Source organism: Solanum verrucosum, unplaced genomic scaffold (assembly GCF_900185275.1).
Source record: "Solanum verrucosum unplaced genomic scaffold, falcon-dt-bn FXZP01000238.1, whole genome shotgun sequence".
Taxonomy (NCBI): Eukaryota; Viridiplantae; Streptophyta; class Magnoliopsida; order Solanales; family Solanaceae; genus Solanum; species Solanum verrucosum.
In genome coordinates this window covers 1,881,953-1,902,366 of record NW_026020630.1, presented here as the reverse complement: position 1 = coordinate 1,902,366, position 20,414 = coordinate 1,881,953, and the positions used below count along the sequence as shown (strand labels likewise).

At 33.5% G+C, this 20,414-nt stretch overlaps 3 protein-coding genes and 1 long non-coding RNA gene across 4 annotated transcripts; 1 reads left to right on the top strand and 3 right to left on the bottom strand.

Annotated features, from left to right (window-relative positions):
* The first annotated feature begins 3,130 nt into the window (after nt 1–3,130).
* On the top strand, nt 3,131–5,140 carry LOC125811537 (40S ribosomal protein S30). The gene is made up of 3 exons (XM_049491043.1): nt 3,131–3,249; nt 3,592–3,729; nt 4,908–5,140. Exons 1-3 carry the CDS (start codon nt 3,246–3,248, stop codon nt 4,952–4,954), a joined length of 189 nt encoding a protein of 62 aa, XP_049347000.1. The 5' UTR covers nt 3,131–3,245; the 3' UTR covers nt 4,955–5,140.
* A 1,830-nt stretch (nt 5,141–6,970) lies between these two features.
* LOC125811713 (IAA-amino acid hydrolase ILR1-like 4) lies at nt 6,971–11,241 on the bottom strand. The gene is made up of 5 exons (XM_049491245.1): nt 10,811–11,241; nt 9,508–9,633; nt 8,674–8,988; nt 7,626–7,754; nt 6,971–7,409 (listed from the first exon to the last, which is right to left on the bottom strand). Exons 1-5 carry the CDS (start codon nt 11,171–11,173, stop codon nt 7,002–7,004), a joined length of 1,341 nt encoding a protein of 446 aa, XP_049347202.1. The 5' UTR covers nt 11,174–11,241; the 3' UTR covers nt 6,971–7,001.
* Nucleotides 11,242–13,495: 2,254 nt separating this feature from the next.
* LOC125811661 (uncharacterized) lies at nt 13,496–14,682 on the bottom strand. Its single transcript, XR_007441930.1, has 2 exons — nt 14,422–14,682; nt 13,496–13,727 (listed from the first exon to the last, which is right to left on the bottom strand). It is a non-coding gene; the product is annotated as an uncharacterized LOC125811661 (long non-coding RNA).
* Nucleotides 14,683–15,483: 801 nt separating this feature from the next.
* LOC125811615 (meiotic nuclear division protein 1 homolog) lies at nt 15,484–19,555 on the bottom strand. Its single transcript, XM_049491135.1, has 10 exons — nt 19,444–19,555; nt 18,335–18,415; nt 17,377–17,493; nt 17,151–17,189; nt 16,965–17,072; nt 16,794–16,856; nt 16,628–16,679; nt 16,430–16,474; nt 16,261–16,340; nt 15,484–15,626 (listed from the first exon to the last, which is right to left on the bottom strand). The coding sequence occupies exons 1-10, from the start codon at nt 19,444–19,446 to the stop codon at nt 15,549–15,551; spliced, it is 666 nt and encodes a 221-aa protein (XP_049347092.1). The 5' UTR covers nt 19,447–19,555; the 3' UTR covers nt 15,484–15,548.
* Between the last annotated feature and the right edge of the window lie 859 nt (nt 19,556–20,414).

The window sequence follows — 20,414 nt, the reverse complement described above, 5'->3', positions numbered from 1 at the left end:
AGTATTTTATTTTTTTACCGATTGGGGGAAGATATCCTATATATAGGATCTACTGTAATATGATGTGGTTTGCTATATAAGCGTGACACGTATAACAACTTGTTTGGAAGGTTTGCGTTACACGTATTGTATTGTAATGTTAGTTTAAATATAATATTTTACTTTTTATCGTTACTCAAATTTAATTGTATCGTATCGTTTGTGGTGATATATAATCACAAATATTTATTTATAAAAGAGACATAGAAATGTGATATTTATAAATATGACCTTTTATGATATTTTGCTATTTTGTTTTTTAACTATAAGTAGTTCATTTGATATAATATTGCAAGAGTTAGGAAAATTTTGATAGTTCACATAAATCAAAGGGTTTTAATATTTAAGAGCAAGGTATCAATTATGAGATTCAAATTGGATGTTCTAATAAATAATTCAACTTTAAAATCAATTTGATTTTAAATCGATAACTTCAGACACAAATTAGAAGTAGGTATAATATTGTGGAATTGAGAAATTTAAGTCACGAATGATGAATGTGGTTTATAAATTGTATTTCTTGGACATGGATTCATGGAATGTGACTTACAAGTTGTATTTATTGAGAATGATTTACAAGTGACGCTCAATGCATTCACGTATGGTATTTAACACAAAGAAAATAGATAGTTCAAATAAAAGTACATGAACATCTTCGACGAAGACATGAGATATTATCAAATGGATACAATAGACATCTTAAGTGAAAGCATATGAATCGTATAAGTAGCATGAAAGACTTGAATAGGGCTGTTCAAAATTGAATCGAAAAAAAGTTATTGGTTTATCAGTATTGGGTTATTGGTTTAGCAGTTTTGATAACGGTTTTGATTTTTTTTGTTATCGTGTTATCGGTTCTTGGTTAACCGATAATCCGATAGTAAATTAAATAGTTATATTTACACGATTTTGTATATTAGGTACTTGATTTAGAGTTTGGTTTCCTACTTTTATTTTTTGTTGTCTCAAACACTTGGTTATTCTACAACGTAAAAGTATTTGTTTTTTAGCAAGATGTAACTTGTGAATTCATGTGCATGGTTTATTTGGTTTGTCACCTTGTTTCCAAGTGATTTTCAATGTTTTTTTTTGTGTGACAAATTTTAACTGTTAAATCGATAACGATCAAAAATCGATAACCGATAAGCCAATATCTTAATGGTTCTATAACGGTTTAGCATCTCTACAAACCGATAATCAATAAGCCAAATCGATAAACTTCAAAACCGAACTGAACCGACCGATATGCAACCCTACTTGACATAAACAAAGCAACAACAAGTGAATGAAGCATGTGAACACATAAATATAACATTATAGAGATTATTGTCACCTATAGTTTAAGACATCATTGACTTATATATGAAAAAACATATGATAGAGAGGTCGTGTTTCAATGATGAAAGAGAATTTAACTGTACATTATTTCAATCCTTAACATATTATTACAATCAAAATACTTCTTTATTAATTCAATCTATAACAAATGATGATAATAAGAACTAGAGTTATAAAGAAATATTTTAATCGCCCTAATACACTAAAAAGACAAATCTAAATACGGTAATAAAATATAAGTACATCAATTTTGTTTTATGACATTCAATATAGTTTTTTTTTTTTTTTTATCAAAATCAATAAAGTATAAAAATTTAATACATCTCGACTATTGAACATATAAAACAGGAAAAATTACAAATATGTCAACAAAAATTGCATCAAGCATTTAGAACCAGAAAATAGTATTGAGAATTAACTATACTCTATAGGACCAAATATATAAATTATAAATCTAACAAAAATGAAAAAGAGGGAGAGAAAGGAGCAATTAACATAAATAGCCATCTATTAAAATAATAGCCAATATATATATTTTGTATATTTCACTAGCAATGTAATTAGGAAAAATTACATAAATACACAACTTAATATATCACAATCTCTAAAATTTCCTATCATTTAAAAAAAATTACAAAATTCCCTCTTGGACACATTGCATCCCCTTTCGGATACATCCCTATCCTCTCAGATGCATCTCCATCCCCTCTCAAATAGGGGTGTTCATGGTTCGATTTGAATCGGTTATTGGTTAAAACCAAAATCAAACCAATTTAATCGGTTCTTATATTTCAAAAACCAAACCAAACCCAACGAAAAAAATAGCTATCGGTTTGATTAGTGTCGGTTTGGTTCATTTTTTCGATTTGAAAATAATAAATTTGTTGAGGGCATACCATCTCGATAGACATAGACACCTAGTACATGAGAAGTCCATCGAAAAGCTACTGTGGATTTAATTAAACAACACTAGAGTTAATAACTTAATATTACACGAACAAAATGATTCAATCTAGAGAATGTATGACTATCTGATGTGAACTATGATAGGCAAGACTAAAATAACGAATTTTGATGGACTTGCTCTTAGGATTTTAATAGTTGGGCTTAAAAATGATAAAGTTAAAGACTTAAAATTAATTAAAATTTAACAAAATATTTATATTTTACTTATGAATAATATAATAATTATAAAATTTATATATATAATTTTTCAGATCGATTTGGTTATTTTTGCGATTTTTTTAGTGAAATCAAAATTAAACCAAATAGTATCGGTTTTCGAAATTTAAAATCAAACCTAACCAAAATATTGGGTTTTTAAATCGTTTGGTTAAGATTGTGGTTTGGTTTGGTTTGATTTTGTAACCATAACCATGAACAACCCTACTTTCAGATACATCTATATCCTCTTGAATACATTCCTATCCCCCTCGGATACATCTCTATCTTCTCTTGAATACATCTCTATCTTCTCTCTCAAATACATCCCTCCTATTAAGTAATGTATCAGACAACCAATGAATGTATCCGAGAGCAATGGAAATTTTGAGATTTTGTAATTGGAAAAATTCCTGGATATGATGTAATTAGCCCCCAAATATATGAGATTTCCGTAAGTTATACATGTAATTATTTTCAGTCGATCGGGCCAATTAATTTTCCAATTGGATCACATGCTTCGGGTCATCGTTTGGACTCTTTACCTAAGGCCCAACTTTTCACAACAAAGGCCCAGTACAGTTTCACGCCTTAAAAGCTTCCCTATAAATTCAACTCTCCCAAAAACCCTAACCCTAGTATTCCAACTTTTGCAGCTTCCAAACGATTCGCAGCTTCTCCGACGACCGGCGACTCAGAAATCAACCATGGGTAAGCTCCGGCGACTCTTAAATACATTTCTCTTCATTGTCAGTTTTTTCAATTTTTGCCATTTTTTCTCAGAATAGGTACAATTATTCCGTAGTGTAATGGAACTATAATTAATGGATCTTCATCCACATAGAAGATCATATAGCCAATTTAAGTGTCTTAATTTAACTGTGCACGGAGTTTTAGGAAATAAAGACGGAATTTTGAATGTTGTGATCTTAAATTTGTCATGTAGAGTGGACAAAGGGAAGCAAAGACAGTTAAATTGGGACGGATGTTGTTGTAGTTGTTGTTGTTGTTGAATGAGGATTGATTTGTAGTTTTTGATATTGTTAATTGTAGGTAAGGTTCACGGATCACTTGCTCGTGCCGGTAAGGTTAGGGGGCAAACACCAAAGGTTGCAAAGCAGGATAAGAAGAAGAAGCCAAGAGGACGTGCACACAAGCGTATGCAATACAATCGCAGATTCGTTACTGCTGGTAACCTTGCTTTCCTTTTGTTATTTCACTTTATGAATGGATGTTTACTGCCTCATGCTTGAATTGTATATTCAAGTAAAAACTAATTAAATTTATGCCTATATGTAAGTAAAAACTAATAAAGTTTACGCCTTTAACCAAGTTTTAATCTTTTGTCTGGAAGTAGTAGTTGTTTCATTGGTACACAATACCTTCTAGCTTAATTTTTTTTATTGTTTCTGTGGTATCCATCTGCACATGCAAATGTATATGAATTTGCCAAATGTATATTAGTTGACATTAACACATCCATTTCAAGATTAGGGAAAGCTTAAACCAGATTCGATCTGTTAATCAACTGTAGTCGCACACAATTATACATAAGAGTATGTGTGTGTCTGTGTCTCTGTACAAATCACTTATGCATGGTCCATATACTTGAGTATTCAAGATTGTTCATTTCTGTAGAAGCAGCTTTGCTGGTGTATGTATGTTCTAAATTAAATTTCACCTTGTATGGAACCTCCCTAATAAACCTTTGAATCTTAGCTATTAAGCATTCTAGTCTACTTTGGGGACTGTCACATCTTTATAATGTATATAATATCTCTGTGGTTTAGTTTGAGTTCATCTGTTTCTTTTAAGTGCAGTATATGATCTTAACACAGTGATATACTACTTCGTTTCTTCTTTTAAAGAATCAAGTAATGTAACTGTTAACATCTGTAGACATACACAATGATGTTCAGAGACTAAATGTGTTTTCAAAGTGCTTATGTACCTCACTTAGACGTGCAGATACTTGAGTATAATAATTATATGCTTGTATGCTGGTTATAAAAGTTCTGGGGAAATTTTACCTTAAAGGATATCTCCCTAATCCGCCTAAGTTTTTCCTGCATCTCTGCTACTAAGTAGTATTCTAGATGAGAGATCTGATTGCAGATCTTCTGTAAAGTATCCGTGGTGTTTAATTTGAGGTTTCCTATTTCTCTTCCCATCATTGTATGATTCTAGCATTGAGTCTGTTGGATTTTTTAATGAACAAGTGGCTGTGATGTTTCTTTTGTGTTTACCTTTTATCTGTATTAGGTTGATACTTGTATGTGTGCTTTATTATGCTTGTTAACTTTTTGAAGCTTCTCTTTTTGACATATGAAATTTGTTTCTTATGGATTGCTGCTTATGTCTGCTTGCAGTTGTTGGCTTTGGAAAGAAGAGAGGACCAAACTCTTCTGAGAAGTAGACGAGAACTTCAGTTACTTTAGGTTGAGAAGTTACTGCTTCAAAAGTTTTCATCTTTGTGATGTTTATAAATTTTGATTCTCAAACCTCATAATGAGAGAAGACTAGCTTATTACTGGTGTTTGTAGGATGAATGATTACGTTCTGTTTTGCAAGAATTAATTGAATTTTATCCTTCCGTCTTTTATACTTCTCTATCATTTTTATTCTTGGTATGCTATTAATAGTTTGATGATTCTCGGAGTCATCCTTGTTGCTCTTGCTATGCTAGTAGAGCAGATAAACATGATAGAATGTTTCGGTACAGAGGTTACCTTATGATGTTCTATTAGTTCAGTGGGATCATTCTGATAGTTTCATTTGGTAGGCATTTTCGACAGCATTTGGTTGGTAAAAAATACACTCTGCAAGTATATGGGGATCCAAAATTTGAAGTTTATGGGTTAAGTTCCCTTTATACTTGTGTTACCTTATTGGTTCAGTGGTTCTAAACATTAATACAATATTGTACCTTATCATAGAAAGAAGGCAAAATGGTTTGGTGGATACCTATACTTGTACCTGTTTTTATTGTGAATCCTTCTACTTACCCCTTTGTCATTTGAACCCTTACATAATAAAACGCAATATATCAAGTCCTTTTGATCGTTGACCATGCTTATGTGGCATTAATATGATTGAGTTGGCAAGAGAGTGAGACCACACGCCTATTAAGGCAAGTGAACATCATATTTAAATTTTAAAAATATTTAAATTAAAAGAGTAAAATAATAAACATAAAAAAAGAAAATTGAAACCCTTCTTCTTCACCCAACGACCCACTTTTTTCAGCCATATCCATTTTTTTTCCAACCCTCTTTTTTTCTTTCTTTCATCTTCTTTAGGTGGTCTTGTACACCAGAGAGGCGGCGAGGAGTATGCTAGTACACCGGAGGCAATGAGAAATTTTCTGGCCTTCTGGTACACCAGAGAGGATGGAGAGCATAGGGGTCCTTGGTGGTTCGCAGGAGTCGTCGATGGTATGGAAAAAGGAAGACAGTGGAGAGGGGCAAGGAGCTGGTGCAATGGCTTATGGTTTTTGGAGGTTGGAGAAGGATGAGGTAACAAAAATGGTGAAAGTGTGCGACGAAGACAGATGAGGGAGAGAGTATTTGTGGTCTCGCCGGCAAGAGGAGTGGTGGCAACGGCAAATTTCTTTGGCAACTGGGCCTTTTCACGGTGAAAATGGCAAATGATGTAGGGAGACCCAAAATTTTAATTTAGAAGAATAATTAATCTTTTTTTTGTAAAGTTTGAATCAAAACTTTATGATTTTTTGTCCAAAAAGAAATTATTATAAAAAATAAAAAATGATGTGGCAAAATTTATCTTACATAGAATGTGATATCAGCGCGATTGAGAGTCATGATGAGTTGAAAGGGTTCAACATGTTGACTTTAAATGAGTTCGGGGGTTCAGATGACAAAGGGGTAAGTAGAAGGATTCACAATACAAACGGGTACAAGTACAAGGGTTCACCAGACCATTTAGCCTAGAAAGAAACTAATACAAGTTAACATAATTCATCTCTTGAAATTCAACACCATTTTTGGGTGTTTGGGAGATGTTTCACCCTATGTCATCGATAACATAGCTATACATTCAGCTAAAAAAAGAGAATGTATAAGCAAGAAACTACGTTGTTTGCAATTCAGTTGTCTCTATGGGTACCCTTAGAGAAGCACAATGGGGATTCAATATCAATAGCGTACAACAACTATACCTCAGTCCCAAATAAGTTGGGGTCGTTTATATCAATCACATTGAAAAGAGAAAATAACTATGTGACGAGATCAAGATTCTTCATGACTCACCAATAGGCAATAGCACCACTGATGGCAATAACCTTTTTTTGGATGATGATCAACCAAACTAGCTCCAACACTAACTTGATTTGGGACAAGCTTAGATAGATATCAAGTAAATAGAAAGAGAGGAACCAATTTCTGCTCGGCTGCATGTAGTAGAAATTATTTTCATCTGCGAGGTCTCCACTCTCCCAGAGGACCTTACAACTCGTCATGAACATTTTGATCCCGAGTGGTTGATTTTAGCTGATGTTCAAGAAGGTAAGTCGTGGCTAACGATGCATGTAAAGCAACACCATATGGAAGTGCATCTTCATTGACTCTGTAGAAAGGGGAGTGTCCTGACTCGAATCGTCCTTTAGTTTCATCAACCATTCCAAGGAAGTAAAAGTATCCAGGAATAGCCTCAGCAAAGAACGAAAAATCTTCTGTCCCCATCGTTGGTTTCATTTCTATGATCTTGTCGATACCAAGCATCTGTCCAGCTACATTTCGGAATTGTTCGTGCAAAGCTTTATTATTCACTGTCACCGGGTAAAACGGCCTATTTTTTATGTCAAAATCAACTGTTGCATTGCACCTTTGTACAGCAGCTTGTCGTTTGATAACCTGTAAATTGTTTCCAACAGTAGCGGAGCCATGAATTTTACTAAGGGGTGACACAATATAAAAGAATTAGACACACGTAGAAAATAAACAGTGTAATTTTTCACTCAACAAGTCGAGTTTTTACCATTCAATAGTCATAGCACATTCTTTCCATGGAACAACCTTCAACTATCATATGATAGTTTGGGCATTCAAGTACAAATATTGAAAGTATACCTCTACGATTCTCTGTTTAAGTTGTGTGAAGCTTTCTTTTGAGAATGCCCTGAAAGTTCCACCGATTGTTACAGAGTCGGGTATAACATTAAACGCACTACCACCTTTGAACTTTGCAACTGTAACGACCTGCAAAATCATACACCTTTGAGGTAATCGATACATAAGTTGTAAAGGTCAAAGTAAAGTCCTTGGAGAATGAAAAAGGTATGAGTCTTGTTCTTGAACATTTAAAATGATTATGTTTATTTTATAAGCGTTACTATTCCATATGACACTTCTGCATCGATCCCAAGAAATTGAGGATGCTAAGATAAATGTGCAGTCATACAAGATTAGAAATGATCACATTCATAAGAAGGTTTAAGTAGCACATATCGAGTATAAATTGATAGAATATCATTTGAGATGATTTGGTCATGTCCTGTGACTACCTCCCGATGCACGGGTAGGTGAGTGAAACCATGGTGAGTGAATGTGTTAAAAAAAGGACGAGGTAAACCTAAAATCACATAGAAAGAAGTTGTCTCGAAGAATCTACAATTTCTTGGGATCCATGCACATTTAGCGAAAGATAGGATAGTAAACCTAAAATCACATGAAAGGAAATTGTCTCGAAGAATCTACAATTTCTTGGGATCGATCCATGCACATTTAGCGAAACATAGGATATAGTGGAAGAAAAAGATCTATATAGACGATAACTATTAGTCGAGAATATGGTTTAGACATGTAAGTACTTTTATTGTAGGTCCAATGTTTAGGAGTGGTTTAGCCTTTCGGAAATTTAGAAAAATATAGACAACTTGCGTACATTTGCATATAATATTGGCTTGAGATGAATTTAGTTAGAGTAACATGATCAGTAAGGATTCACATAGCCGACCCTACAACTTGCTTGGAACTGAGGTGTAGTAGTGGTGGTTGTATAAATAAGCTTTGCACAACTACTAGAACATATGCAAGTTTTGAGATTTATTTGCATGTGTTGGTATTCACATGATACTAAGATTAAGGAGAAAGAGAGAGAGAGCGTGAGAGCGCGCACCTGTGAATCCAAGGGATCAGTTTCCCGCGAAACAAGATGTTGTAAGCTAACTATGATGTTAGAAGCTGCTAATATTGGATCTATAGTGTGCTGAGGAATTGCGGCATGACCGCCTTTCCCCTTTATTACTGCCTCAAAGAAGCCACTTCCAGCCATGATAGGGCCAGAACTGGCAGCAACTGTGCCAATAGGACTTATGGGGGAAACATGCAGACCAAAGATGGCATCAACATTGTCAAGTATCCCAGATTCAAGCATTTTCTTTGCACCACCACCTCCTTCCTCGGCTGGCTGAAAAACCAAAAGAACAGTTCCCTGCCATCAAAAATTCGATCTGTCAATCCCCGACTCCCAACTCAAAAACATCCATGGTTATTCATATATGTTGATCCCACTGTTTAATCCTTGAACACGCCGCTAATATCTTCACAACAAGCTACATAAGCGTTATTGCTTATGGTATAAGTTATCCGACTAACCAAGGAGTTCTTAATCCACTTAAATCAGTTTGAAATGCCATAGCAACAAGTGGACCAAGTCAGTTGAATGAAGATATTAAGGTCTAGAACTATGCTGCTCGAACTCTCCAAATGCTTCTGCACCCAATGTCGGATTCTCTAATAATGCAAACCTTTTGGAGAATCCAACACGCACCCGATAACATTTTTGAAGAGTCCGAGCAACATAGGTCCAGATAACCCTTCTAAACAGAACTATCGACAATCTACAACTTCTATATATCAAAAGGTAACTGAGAGCAACTACTGAACGTTTATCTATTGAGCAACTTCCCCTGATTCAATCCAAGCAAAGAGAGAGAACTACAGTATGAACCTGCAAATCATCGCGCTGCTCCTGAAGAATCTTAGCAGCACCTAAAAGCATAGCAACATGGGCATCGTGTCCACAAGCATGCATCTTGCCCGGAATTTTACTCTTGTGTTCCCAGTCCACTTCCTCCTGCGCCAATCAACAACATATTGAAGGCAAAGTGCAACACAAATAAGTTACATATTAGAGTTTTACATCTAGAGTTCCCCTCCCCCCAAAAGAAAACATATTGTTACAAACATCTACCACAAATTATCAATATATACAATAAGGCAGATCAACCTCACATTGTCATTTGTCTAAACTATCTGACATTGACAAGAAAGGAATACAACAACAATATTTAACAAGTTAGGGTCAACTATACGAATCCTCACAGCCCATGTCACCCCATTGAAGCTCATCTCATGCCAATATAATTGCAAAAGAAGAAAAAAAGAACATGACTAGAACATTTACAAGAAAGGAATACAACAACAACTCCGCCTCAATCTCCAACAAGTTAGGGTCAGCTACATGAATCCTCAGAGACCATATCACTCCATTATAGATCATCTCAGTCCAACATAATTGCAATCTTAAAAAAAAAAGTACTAAAGTGACTAACACCTTGACAATAAATGAATATATGTACAGACATTTAGAAATGCACATAAAACATACAATCTCTAACAAGTTAGGGTCAACTGTATGAATCCTCACAGACCATGTCGTGCCATTTAAGCTCAACTCAAAACAATATAATTCCAAATTACACAAAGTACTAACATGACTATAAAATTGACAAGAAAGGAATACAACAGTGGTTACACCTCAATCCCCACAAAGTTAGTGTCAACTATATGAATCCTCACATACCATATCTTTCCATTTAAGCTCATCGCAGGTCAATATAATTGCCAAATAAGAAAAACATAACTAACATGACTGAAAAAACATTGACAAGAAAGGAATACAAGTATACAACAACGATTACGCCTCAATCCCCACCAAGTTAGTGTCACCTAATTGAATCCTCGTAGACCATGTCACTCCATTTAAGCTCATCTCAGACCAAAAAAAATTAAATACTAACATGACTATAACATTGACAAGAAAGGAATACAACAACAACTACACCTCAATCCCCACCAAGTTAGTGTCAACTATATGAATCCACACAGACCATGTCACTCCATTTAAGCTCATTTCAAACCAATATAATTGCAAAATAACAAAAAATACTAACATGACTAAAACATTACAAGAAATGAATATACACACACATTTAAGAAATACACATAAAAACTAGTTATTGGTAAAACACCTGCATAGCAAGAGCATCCATATCAGCTCTCAGAGCAACAAAGGGTGGTTTTCCAGTTCCAATAAAACCAACCACACCAGTAACAGCAACAGGGTACTTGTAAAAAATCCCCATTTTATCAAGCTCATTTCTAATAAGTTTACTAGTCTCAAATTCCTCAAACCCCAACTCAGGATTCTCATGAATAGTCCTCCTAATTCTCACTATCCAATCAAAAAGCTCAGGTCTTTTTGCAAGATTCAAGAAATTAACTGATATATTTGCAAACTCCTCTTTGTTCAAAAAAGAAGAAATTGATAAGGTGGGTGTTGCTAAAAAATTGCATAGAATGGAAAAGGCAACAACCCATTTCAAGAAACCCATGAGAAATTATTTGGTTGAAAAATGTTGAGTTCTTGAAAAAATAAATCTACTTCTTTTTTGCCCCTTTTGACTTGTAGTTTGGGGAATTCAGAATCAGAATCTAGCTGACTAGCCATAAGGGTGTGTTTGGTGAGGGAACACTAGAAATGTTTTGATGCTATGCAGCGGATGAGACTTGCTTCTCTTTTAACTAGAAATCTCAGGTTCGAGTCTTGGTATGAACATGAATGAGGCCCTACAGGTAGGGGTGTTCACGAGTTGGATTGGAATTTTGGATCGGTTATTGATCAAAACCAAAACCAAACCAACTTAATCGGTTTTAAAATTATCAAAACCAAACCAAATATAATATACATTTATCGGTTTCAGTTTGGTTTGGTTCGGTTATTCGGTTATTAACCATAAACAAAAATAAAAGAAAAAAATCATTCAAAATGTGAAAAAAGTGACAACAATCCATTCAAAACAAAAAAATAGTTAGAATGACTGAAATTATTGAACTTTTGATCACTGAATTTATTATGATTAAAGCTTTAAAATTCACGATATTGGCTTAGAAGGAAAAAACATTAACATTTTCAGTCCCACAAAGAATTGTCACAGACACTCTTATACATGAAATCAATAAAATAAATATTTTCACCTTGGGAATTTTTGCTTTCAATAAGTAAATTATAATGAAAACATATATAAGATCTTTAAAATTGTTTATAAAAATAATATATTAAGTATGTATATTAATAAAATATATGTATATAATTCATCGGTTTGGTTCAGTTATTTCTTCGATTTTTTCGAATAAAACCATAACCAAACCAAATACTATCGGTTTTCAAAAATCTAAAACCAAACCAAACCAAACCAAACCCAAATAAAATCGATTTTATTTTATCGATTTGGTTCGATTTTTCGGTTTGGATCGGTTTTTATCCAAACCGTAAACACCCCTACCTACAGGGCACATGAATCTAAATTAATCCAACTTCAATATGTGTATCAGACATCGAATGAAAAAAAGAAGATATTTTGCAATATTTTCATGTTTTATTGATAAAAAAGTATTATGAAGATAAATTTATTACATAGGTATAAATATTAAATTCATCACAAGAAAATTATTGATATGGACAAGATGATTGGTGAAAAAAGTGAGCAATGAGTGTTTTTTAAAGACTTAAGTGAGATCATCATTGTTGTTTTGGACTCTTCATTAATATTGTTATACCCGTATCAGATACTACAAAAAAATACTTATTTTGAAGGATTTAACATGCATCCAATGCTTTTATTGAAGAGTACGAACAATGTGCTTTCACATATCTTTAGATCTATAAGGGTCATTGTATATTTAGATTTGTTGCAGAAAATTGAGATTTTCATGAAAACATTACCATTTGTGGTCCATGCTCAAAAAAACTTTATGCTATTTGTGTTTAGTGATGTTGTTAGCATGGCCCTTGCCCAATGTTTGACAAAGCACAAATCAAGAAATGGTCTAAAATATCTGGTGAATCACTGAAGATTAGTTTTCATATACGTTGCTTTGACACTCCAAAATATCTGATTTAAAATCAGGGGTGAAGCTAGGTGGGAGTTCGTGAGTTTAGACGAACTCGATCCCTTTTCCATAGGCCTTGTATTTGTACTAGAAAATTAAGTAAATATATATGTATTAACTTGTGAATCCATAACAAAACTGATTGACAGCTCATTGGTAAGAAAGGGGAAGGAAATTTAGAATAGAACCGCCAAACGCCTAGTGGTTGTGCCTCTGTAATTAAAATGTACTACTTTTGAAGTATTCTACACGATATTTTTAAAGAATTCAAAAAACATAGGTTTTTATTTGTTTGCCTTTTCTTTGCAATTTTTTTGTACAAATGTCATTTTGATGACAACATTTATGAAAATTGATCCACTTGATCAAACATTTCTTATTCTAGACAAATGAATCCTATCTAATTCACTAATTGAAAGATATCACTTTTTGTTTATCTAAGCAAAACTTGTAGAAATTTATTTGCGGTTAGTAAAGAAATCTTTGATCATAATTTCTCATATGTATACTTCTATTATTATACAATTCTTCTTTTCCTTAGTAAATTGCAAACAAGGGTAGAGCTACTCTTCTTTAAGGCTCTTGTTTAAGGGGGCACTTTTTCATCGAAAAAATTAATTATGTAAATACGTAACAAAAAAACATGTTTGCTTCGATTTTTTTAATAAAAATCTCAACTCCCGCTCTTTGTGGACAAAACAATATACAAGACATTGCATAGAAACAAATAAAAAGAACATATACAATGGAAAAGAAAGGGAAGGTATAAAGAATTTCTACGATTTAATAATTGAATAAAAGAAAATAGAAAATTTCAACCTCTAAAAAGAATACAAGAGAACGAAATTAATTTCTTTAAAAATTAATCACAACTAGAAAAAATAATAAGAAAAAAACTGCAATGGAAGCTGTATCGCATTGCCTAATGAATCATATAAGTAATTGCCAAAGCAACTAACATTAGCACATAAGCTATACCTTGGTCAATTGCAACTCCTGCAAAAATCAAATCAACAAAAACACATTTAATATTTGCATTTTTGAAAAAAATAAAATGAATGTCTACCAAAACATAGAATTTTATATAAAATAAAAAAACATGAATTTATGCTAATGAAACCTAATCTTATAACCCACAATGACAATCAAGGGGTAGGGTGGGATGATTGAAATTCATATATCTTTATCTAGAAATTTCAACTTCAAAACACAAAAACTAGTTCGTCTTGGTAAAAAACACGTTATCCCTTCACGGGCCACTCAAGGCAAATCCAAATTAGTGAAATTTTCTGCATCTTTAATCAGAAATATCGAGTTCGAAACTTGAGAATGAAAAATTCTTTAATAGTGAGCATTTTATCCACTCATAAGCCTACTCATGCGAATCTAAATTAATCGGCTAGTAAACCTCAAATATACCATATGGTTAAACCAAAAAAAGGTGTATAGGCAATGTATGTATCATGTACATCACAACATGTTCTCTTATATACTATACATATAAGTGGTACTATTGCTTATAAATCCTAGATCTATTATCAAATCAAGAATTGTTCATTCATACATTATTATTATAAAAACTCAAATAAGAACTATTTCTCCCTTGACTAGAGGTCTCGAGTTTGTTCCTTGGTCATGCTCCAATACAGATATTAAACACCGAGGGGGAGGGGGTGAAGAAAGAACTTACCATCACTTGTCGGAGCAGGAGCAGGCTCAGGTACTTGAGCATTGATAGAAGGAATAACCAAAGCCATAACCAAACCAAAAATAGCCATTAAACAGAGTCTCAACACCTCCATTTTTTCTTCTTTCTTGAGAGTTGAGACTCTTTTAATGTTTGTTTTCACTAAAAAAGAAAAATTGGGGTTTTATAAATAAGGAAGGGAATTTTTAATCCCTTATTTCCTTCATTTTTTATTTTATGAAATTTTGGTTGTAAAGGATCTCCACTCAGTATACACTCTGTCAAATTAAATTTCTTTCCAATTTGGAAAAGATTCAATAATAAGAAATTTTTATTAGCCGTTAATAAAGGGACAGGTGTAAGGTTGAGATTCAATGCACGTTATGAGTACAGATTGTTTTGAGTTGTACAGTAGAAAAAATAATTTGTGGACCTATTCCAATTAATGAAAATTCCTTCCCCACTTGCCACTTGCCAAACATGAATGTTTGTCCTATATATTCCTTCCTTAATTTTTCAAATTTTAAAATAGAGTTGGTCGTTCCTTTTTTGACGTTTTTGTAGCTGGCTAATAACCGTTATTGGGACTTTAATTCAATTATTGGAACTTTTATTCAGCCGTTAATCAGTAGTTCCATCCCCCAAATTGACGGATTTCTTTAATATTGCATAAAGTACTTTGGTGTCAAGATAAAATAACACGACGAAATGACACCTATCTATCTAATGTAAATTTGAATTAATCAATCAATAAAATCTCCTCATCTAGTATGATAGCATCCACAAACAATTTTCTATATGGGTCAGTGTCACAATATCCTCTAGCACGAGATTTTGAGGAATCATGAGGGGAAAATATGAATTGAACTCACAATCTTTTCTGGAGAAATCTATTTTCCGGGAGAGAATAAGATATCCAGACATACTGAAACATGGTAAAGTGAAAGCACATTCATAATGCTAATCAAAATTATGGCTATTAAGCTGCCCAGACTACATATATGACAATGCTTTTAAAGATCATTCAAATTATTAAAGCAAGAACCAACTCCGATACCACTGGAAAGAACAAACATAATAAAAGGTAAAAGAACACAAGGAAAGCATATGTCAAACTAGCTTACAGACAATTAAAGTTCACCCTCAGTAACTGCAAGAGGAACCACTGCTGGCAACTCTAAGTAGTCAAAGTCATCTGTTATTCCGACCTGCCATAAGACAAGAAAAAGACTAGTTCAACATGGTAGTTGAAAATTTGCTAGTAAACTGTGTATCTACATTTAGTTTGTTTCTTCCAATCATTTCATTATTTGGTCTTTATTTCAGTCTCTATTCATAACCCTTTCAAATTTGAAAATACGATCTTAACCTTAGCACAAAAAACTTTAACCATTTTAAACTAAAAGTAGTTATTCCAATGGAGAAAGGCGATAATAATCAAGTTCAAAAGCTCCCAACAAGAAACAGTGAAAAAACAAGAGAGAAAGAGAGGATTATAGGGGACTAGGATCAGGTGTAAGGGCCACAAGGGCTTATGGGAGGGATGGGATAGAAAGTGTTGAAGGCTAATTTGGTCTATGTATAACTTTCTAGGGGAGAACTCCTTTTTTACAAGTATAGGGAGTTGATCTAATTCTGCTTTGATTTTTTTTTAAATGACTGATGGTGTTACATTAGTCAATAAGGTGGAGAGACATGGTAGCAAAATCGATATGAAATATGGCAAAGTTTCTTAACTTTCTAAACCTCTTCTGATATATCCAAGGGGTGCATGATGAAGCAGTAGTTCACAATCCTATACAAACAAATTCATGGCTCTTTATGATGGATTTTGCTTCTTACCTCATTGTATAGCTGATCAAGTTGCTCTTTTGCTTGGGGGAAGTTATTTGAACACCATTGTCTCAATGTGAAGATGTTATCTGTATAGAAAATGCACATGATAGTTAAGAAAGAGAGAAATAAGGGAAGCATACAAGGTAATGACTGGATAATGCAGGAACAGTCATACCTGTCCATCTATTAGCTGCTGAATGGGCAACTTCAATCGCCTTCTCTGCCAAAAAGAACTTCCCAAGTTAGGAAACACCCACATTCTGGTAAAGAGAAGCATACTGGTTCATGCAAATAGACAGCTGAATAATAAAACATATTGTCTGGTAAATACTATTGGAGATGGAGCCTAAAAAGTATGCTCAGAGTTCCTTACTCATTGCTTCAATAGTAGCAGGATCATTATCAGCGTACTGCATCAACTCTTCCTGAATAAGAAAATAATCTCACCTTAGTTTTTTCAGAATAAAAATGCTAACCCATATTCATCTAAATATCATATTAATTTCGCAAGCTCCAAAACATCAAAGGCACGCCTCAACCTTAAGTTCCTTATGTTTTTGTTCAATAGCTTTCAGCTCATTCAAGGCCTCTTCTCGTGCATCCTAGTAAAGCCACAAGAGAAAAGTAGAAACGGTCTGTTAGTTAACCTATTCCATACAAAATTGTGTCAAGATTATCCTAGAGGACCATATAGAACTTGGTGTACTTACAGATTCTTCACGTCCCTTTTTCAAGGCCTTGCATTGTTCAACAAGTTCAGTGTGCCTCTTATTATTGTTCTGGAGATCAGTCTCAAGCTTTCTATAGACAGTTCTCAGCTGTTGAATGAACATCATGTATGAAGCAGCTGAAAATAAAGATGACAAGCATGTGCAAAGATTAATCCAAACACTTACCTGGTTCCCAGCACAACTAGGCAGACTCCAAAAGTATACCTGGAATATGCAAGTCATTTAACATACTTGAGATTGATTGTTAAAAACGAACATGCTTGAGATTATAGACGTGTGGAGGGATACTGATGATGCTTATAGAACATAAAATATAGATGATCAACTTTATGCTTAGCAGCAAAGGATTAAAATGACGATTCTGTTATAACACAAAGCAGATATTACTCACAGAAGTCCCTATCTTGTCTTTAAACACAAGATCATCGTCCACCAAACTTTGGATAACGTCTTTCACTGACTGGCTGATAACACCTTTCTTAGGGCCCGACTTTTCAAGTTCCTTAAGCTGAAATGACAACGAATTGAAAAATCTAATACTAATTAGATCATAATGCAGGAAGAATTATACTGTAAATAAATAAAATGTGATTTGTACTCCAGCAGTAATCGAAAGATGTTGAACTTATTCCAGAAGGCAACATGTGATCTTATCATGGATCATGAGGGTCAGAAAGAACAGGATAAAAACAACTATATATGAAAAGAGTTTGGTGGATGAGGCAAGGTGAGACTCATTCTTGAAGACATAAAAACAGATACCACAAGAATAGCCTGGTCATTAGGGTATCTCCAGTATTATACAGGAGAAGACAACTAAGAGAGGGTGTGACTGTTTCTCTCTGACTATCTGATAATTATCTGGTTAGAAATATCACAGACCAGTGTCAAACAAGAACCTTTCAGCTACTTCAAAACTTTTGAGCTCTCTGGTAAACATCTAAAGATCCCCTTCTAAATTTGATTAGCTTAAATGGTGCTAAAGATTTAACAAGCCCAGACTAAAAACCCTTAAATAGGCATTCTTATCAACCCACAGATGAACACTGGTGCAAAGCATAATAGATACAGAAAGAATAGTCAGAACAGATACATAAAGAATAGGCAGGATGATGCTAAATATTAGATTTCATGATACAATCGGTTCGAGGGAAATCAATCGCTAAAACAGGGTAAAAGAACAAAATAAGACATAGAAATTAGTTGATTCCCACACCTGATGTGACTGTGACATCAAATTTGCACCAAAACTAAAACCACTAGTTGAATTAAATGTCATTGATCTCCATTGTTATTTTGCATGATTTTATAGCAAAAATCAAAGGTATACAAGGAACTAGTATACTTACAAGGAAGAAACCTTGTGAATCATAAAAGATCTGTAGCATTTTCTCTCGTTTCTCATCCAAGGAAAGACCTCTTTTCTTCGACTGTGTCATAAAATACAGGAGTTGAATACTGAATATCACAAAATCATATGCATCAATGCGACATACTTCAATCAAATTGGATTGGATAGAATTTAGAGTTCAAATTAGACTTCTAGATCTACATGATTTACACCTTATTTGTTCCAACTTCCAATGCTAAAAAACTACATTCATTTAAATTATCTAGCCAAATAGCTATCTCAGTATGGTAGAGCTCCAAACGTCTTGTTCTTTTTAGATAGTTACTTGCATAAACCACAGCTACATTAAGCAAAGAGACAAAAAAAAGGATTACATGAAAATTGAAGAACAAATAAAATAGAAAACAATCCACACAGTCACCTGACTAATTACAACACCAGCAGCACGAGACAGATACTGAACTATAAGACGAAGCCTCGCCTTACATGAATCAGACAACAAAGAGAGCAGACTAATTGAGGCTACAGAAGCACTTCTTACACTGAATCTAATGCAGTAAACTACATAACTCTTTCCTCTGTGTACAAATACAAACACATATGTCTATTCAAAAATGATGTTAAACTGCGGTATTTACCTTAATCAGAGCAAAAAAAACTTCAATAGAACATATACATCAATTACTGAAAAAAATCCACCAAAAAACCTGAAAATACTAATGGAGCTGGTAAACTCCATTTCAGGATTTCAACACAGTGCTATCAGATCCAGCAACGTATTAACAGTTGTGCAAAGCCGCAAACACACATAGATTAGTGAGAATAAAAAAAAAATCCATATGTATTCAAAATTGATGTTAAACTGCAATATTAACCTTAATCGGAGTACAAAAATAACTTTACAAAAAAAATACATCAATCACCGAAAAACTTCCACCAAAAGATATGGAAATTTGTAATCGAACCTGTGAATTTCATTTAAGGATTTCGATACTGTAGAAATTAGGTCCAGCAACGTATTTACAGTCGTGAAAAGAAGCAAACACACACAGATCAATGAACACAAATTGATAAGCTACTGTTAATAGAGAATACAGAAATGCTTACCATTTCGAATCACCGATGATCGGAAGTTGGCTTTGTTGCAGTTGAAGCTGCACGGAGATGATAAACAAAAATTGGGAAGAGGCGTATTGAAGAAGAATCCAGAAGATATTTTTGGCGGGAATGTTTCGGTACTGAAAAAGTAGCTATTTATATAGACCCGGTTTATGTAGAAAGCAAATAAGGGGTTGTTTGGATCGAGTAATACTAAAGCGATAATACGAAAAATAATTTTATTTTGTATTTGATTTCGTGATTAGTAATTTTGAAATATTTATTAGAGACATGTCTTGGAAAGTATCGAGGGGAGGAGATTAGACAAAATATGGTGCATCTTGAATTTAACGAGGTCATGACTTTAGATATGAGATTTTGGAGGTCGTTGATTTGAGTAGAATGCTAGTTGATAGTTGAACGTTCTCTCGCTTTCGAGCATGATAGAATATAAGTGTGTGTTTATGTTCCTACTGTATCTTTTTATCAATAGGAGTAACACTATTGTTGTAGTTTCTTATTCGTTGATTGTTGTTACCATTTGTGCTTCGATTATTATCACATTAGATAATTCATTGTTGTTACTGTTCTTTTTATGTATGTTATGTACTTCTTTTCATAGCTAGTTCTTTATCTCTGTTGTTGTTACTGTTTTTATTTATGTATTCTTCTTTTCAAACTAATTTAAGATACTTTATTTAATCAAAAGTCTATTGCAAATGATTTTTCTATGTCGATGAGAAATTCACAGATTTCACTTATGAAATTATACTAGATAATTAGATATGGTTATTGTTGATTTACTGTAAATATTGAATCCAAGTAAATTTCTTTTTTCCTTTTTCCACAAAAGGACTTTCAAGCTCTTTTCTTTTATCATCTTTCAACAAAACATAACAAAGGATATTCTCTTTAATTACCACGTAATTTTAAGTACTATTCTAATAGGAGTATCTAATTAACCATATTGTTTAGATGTG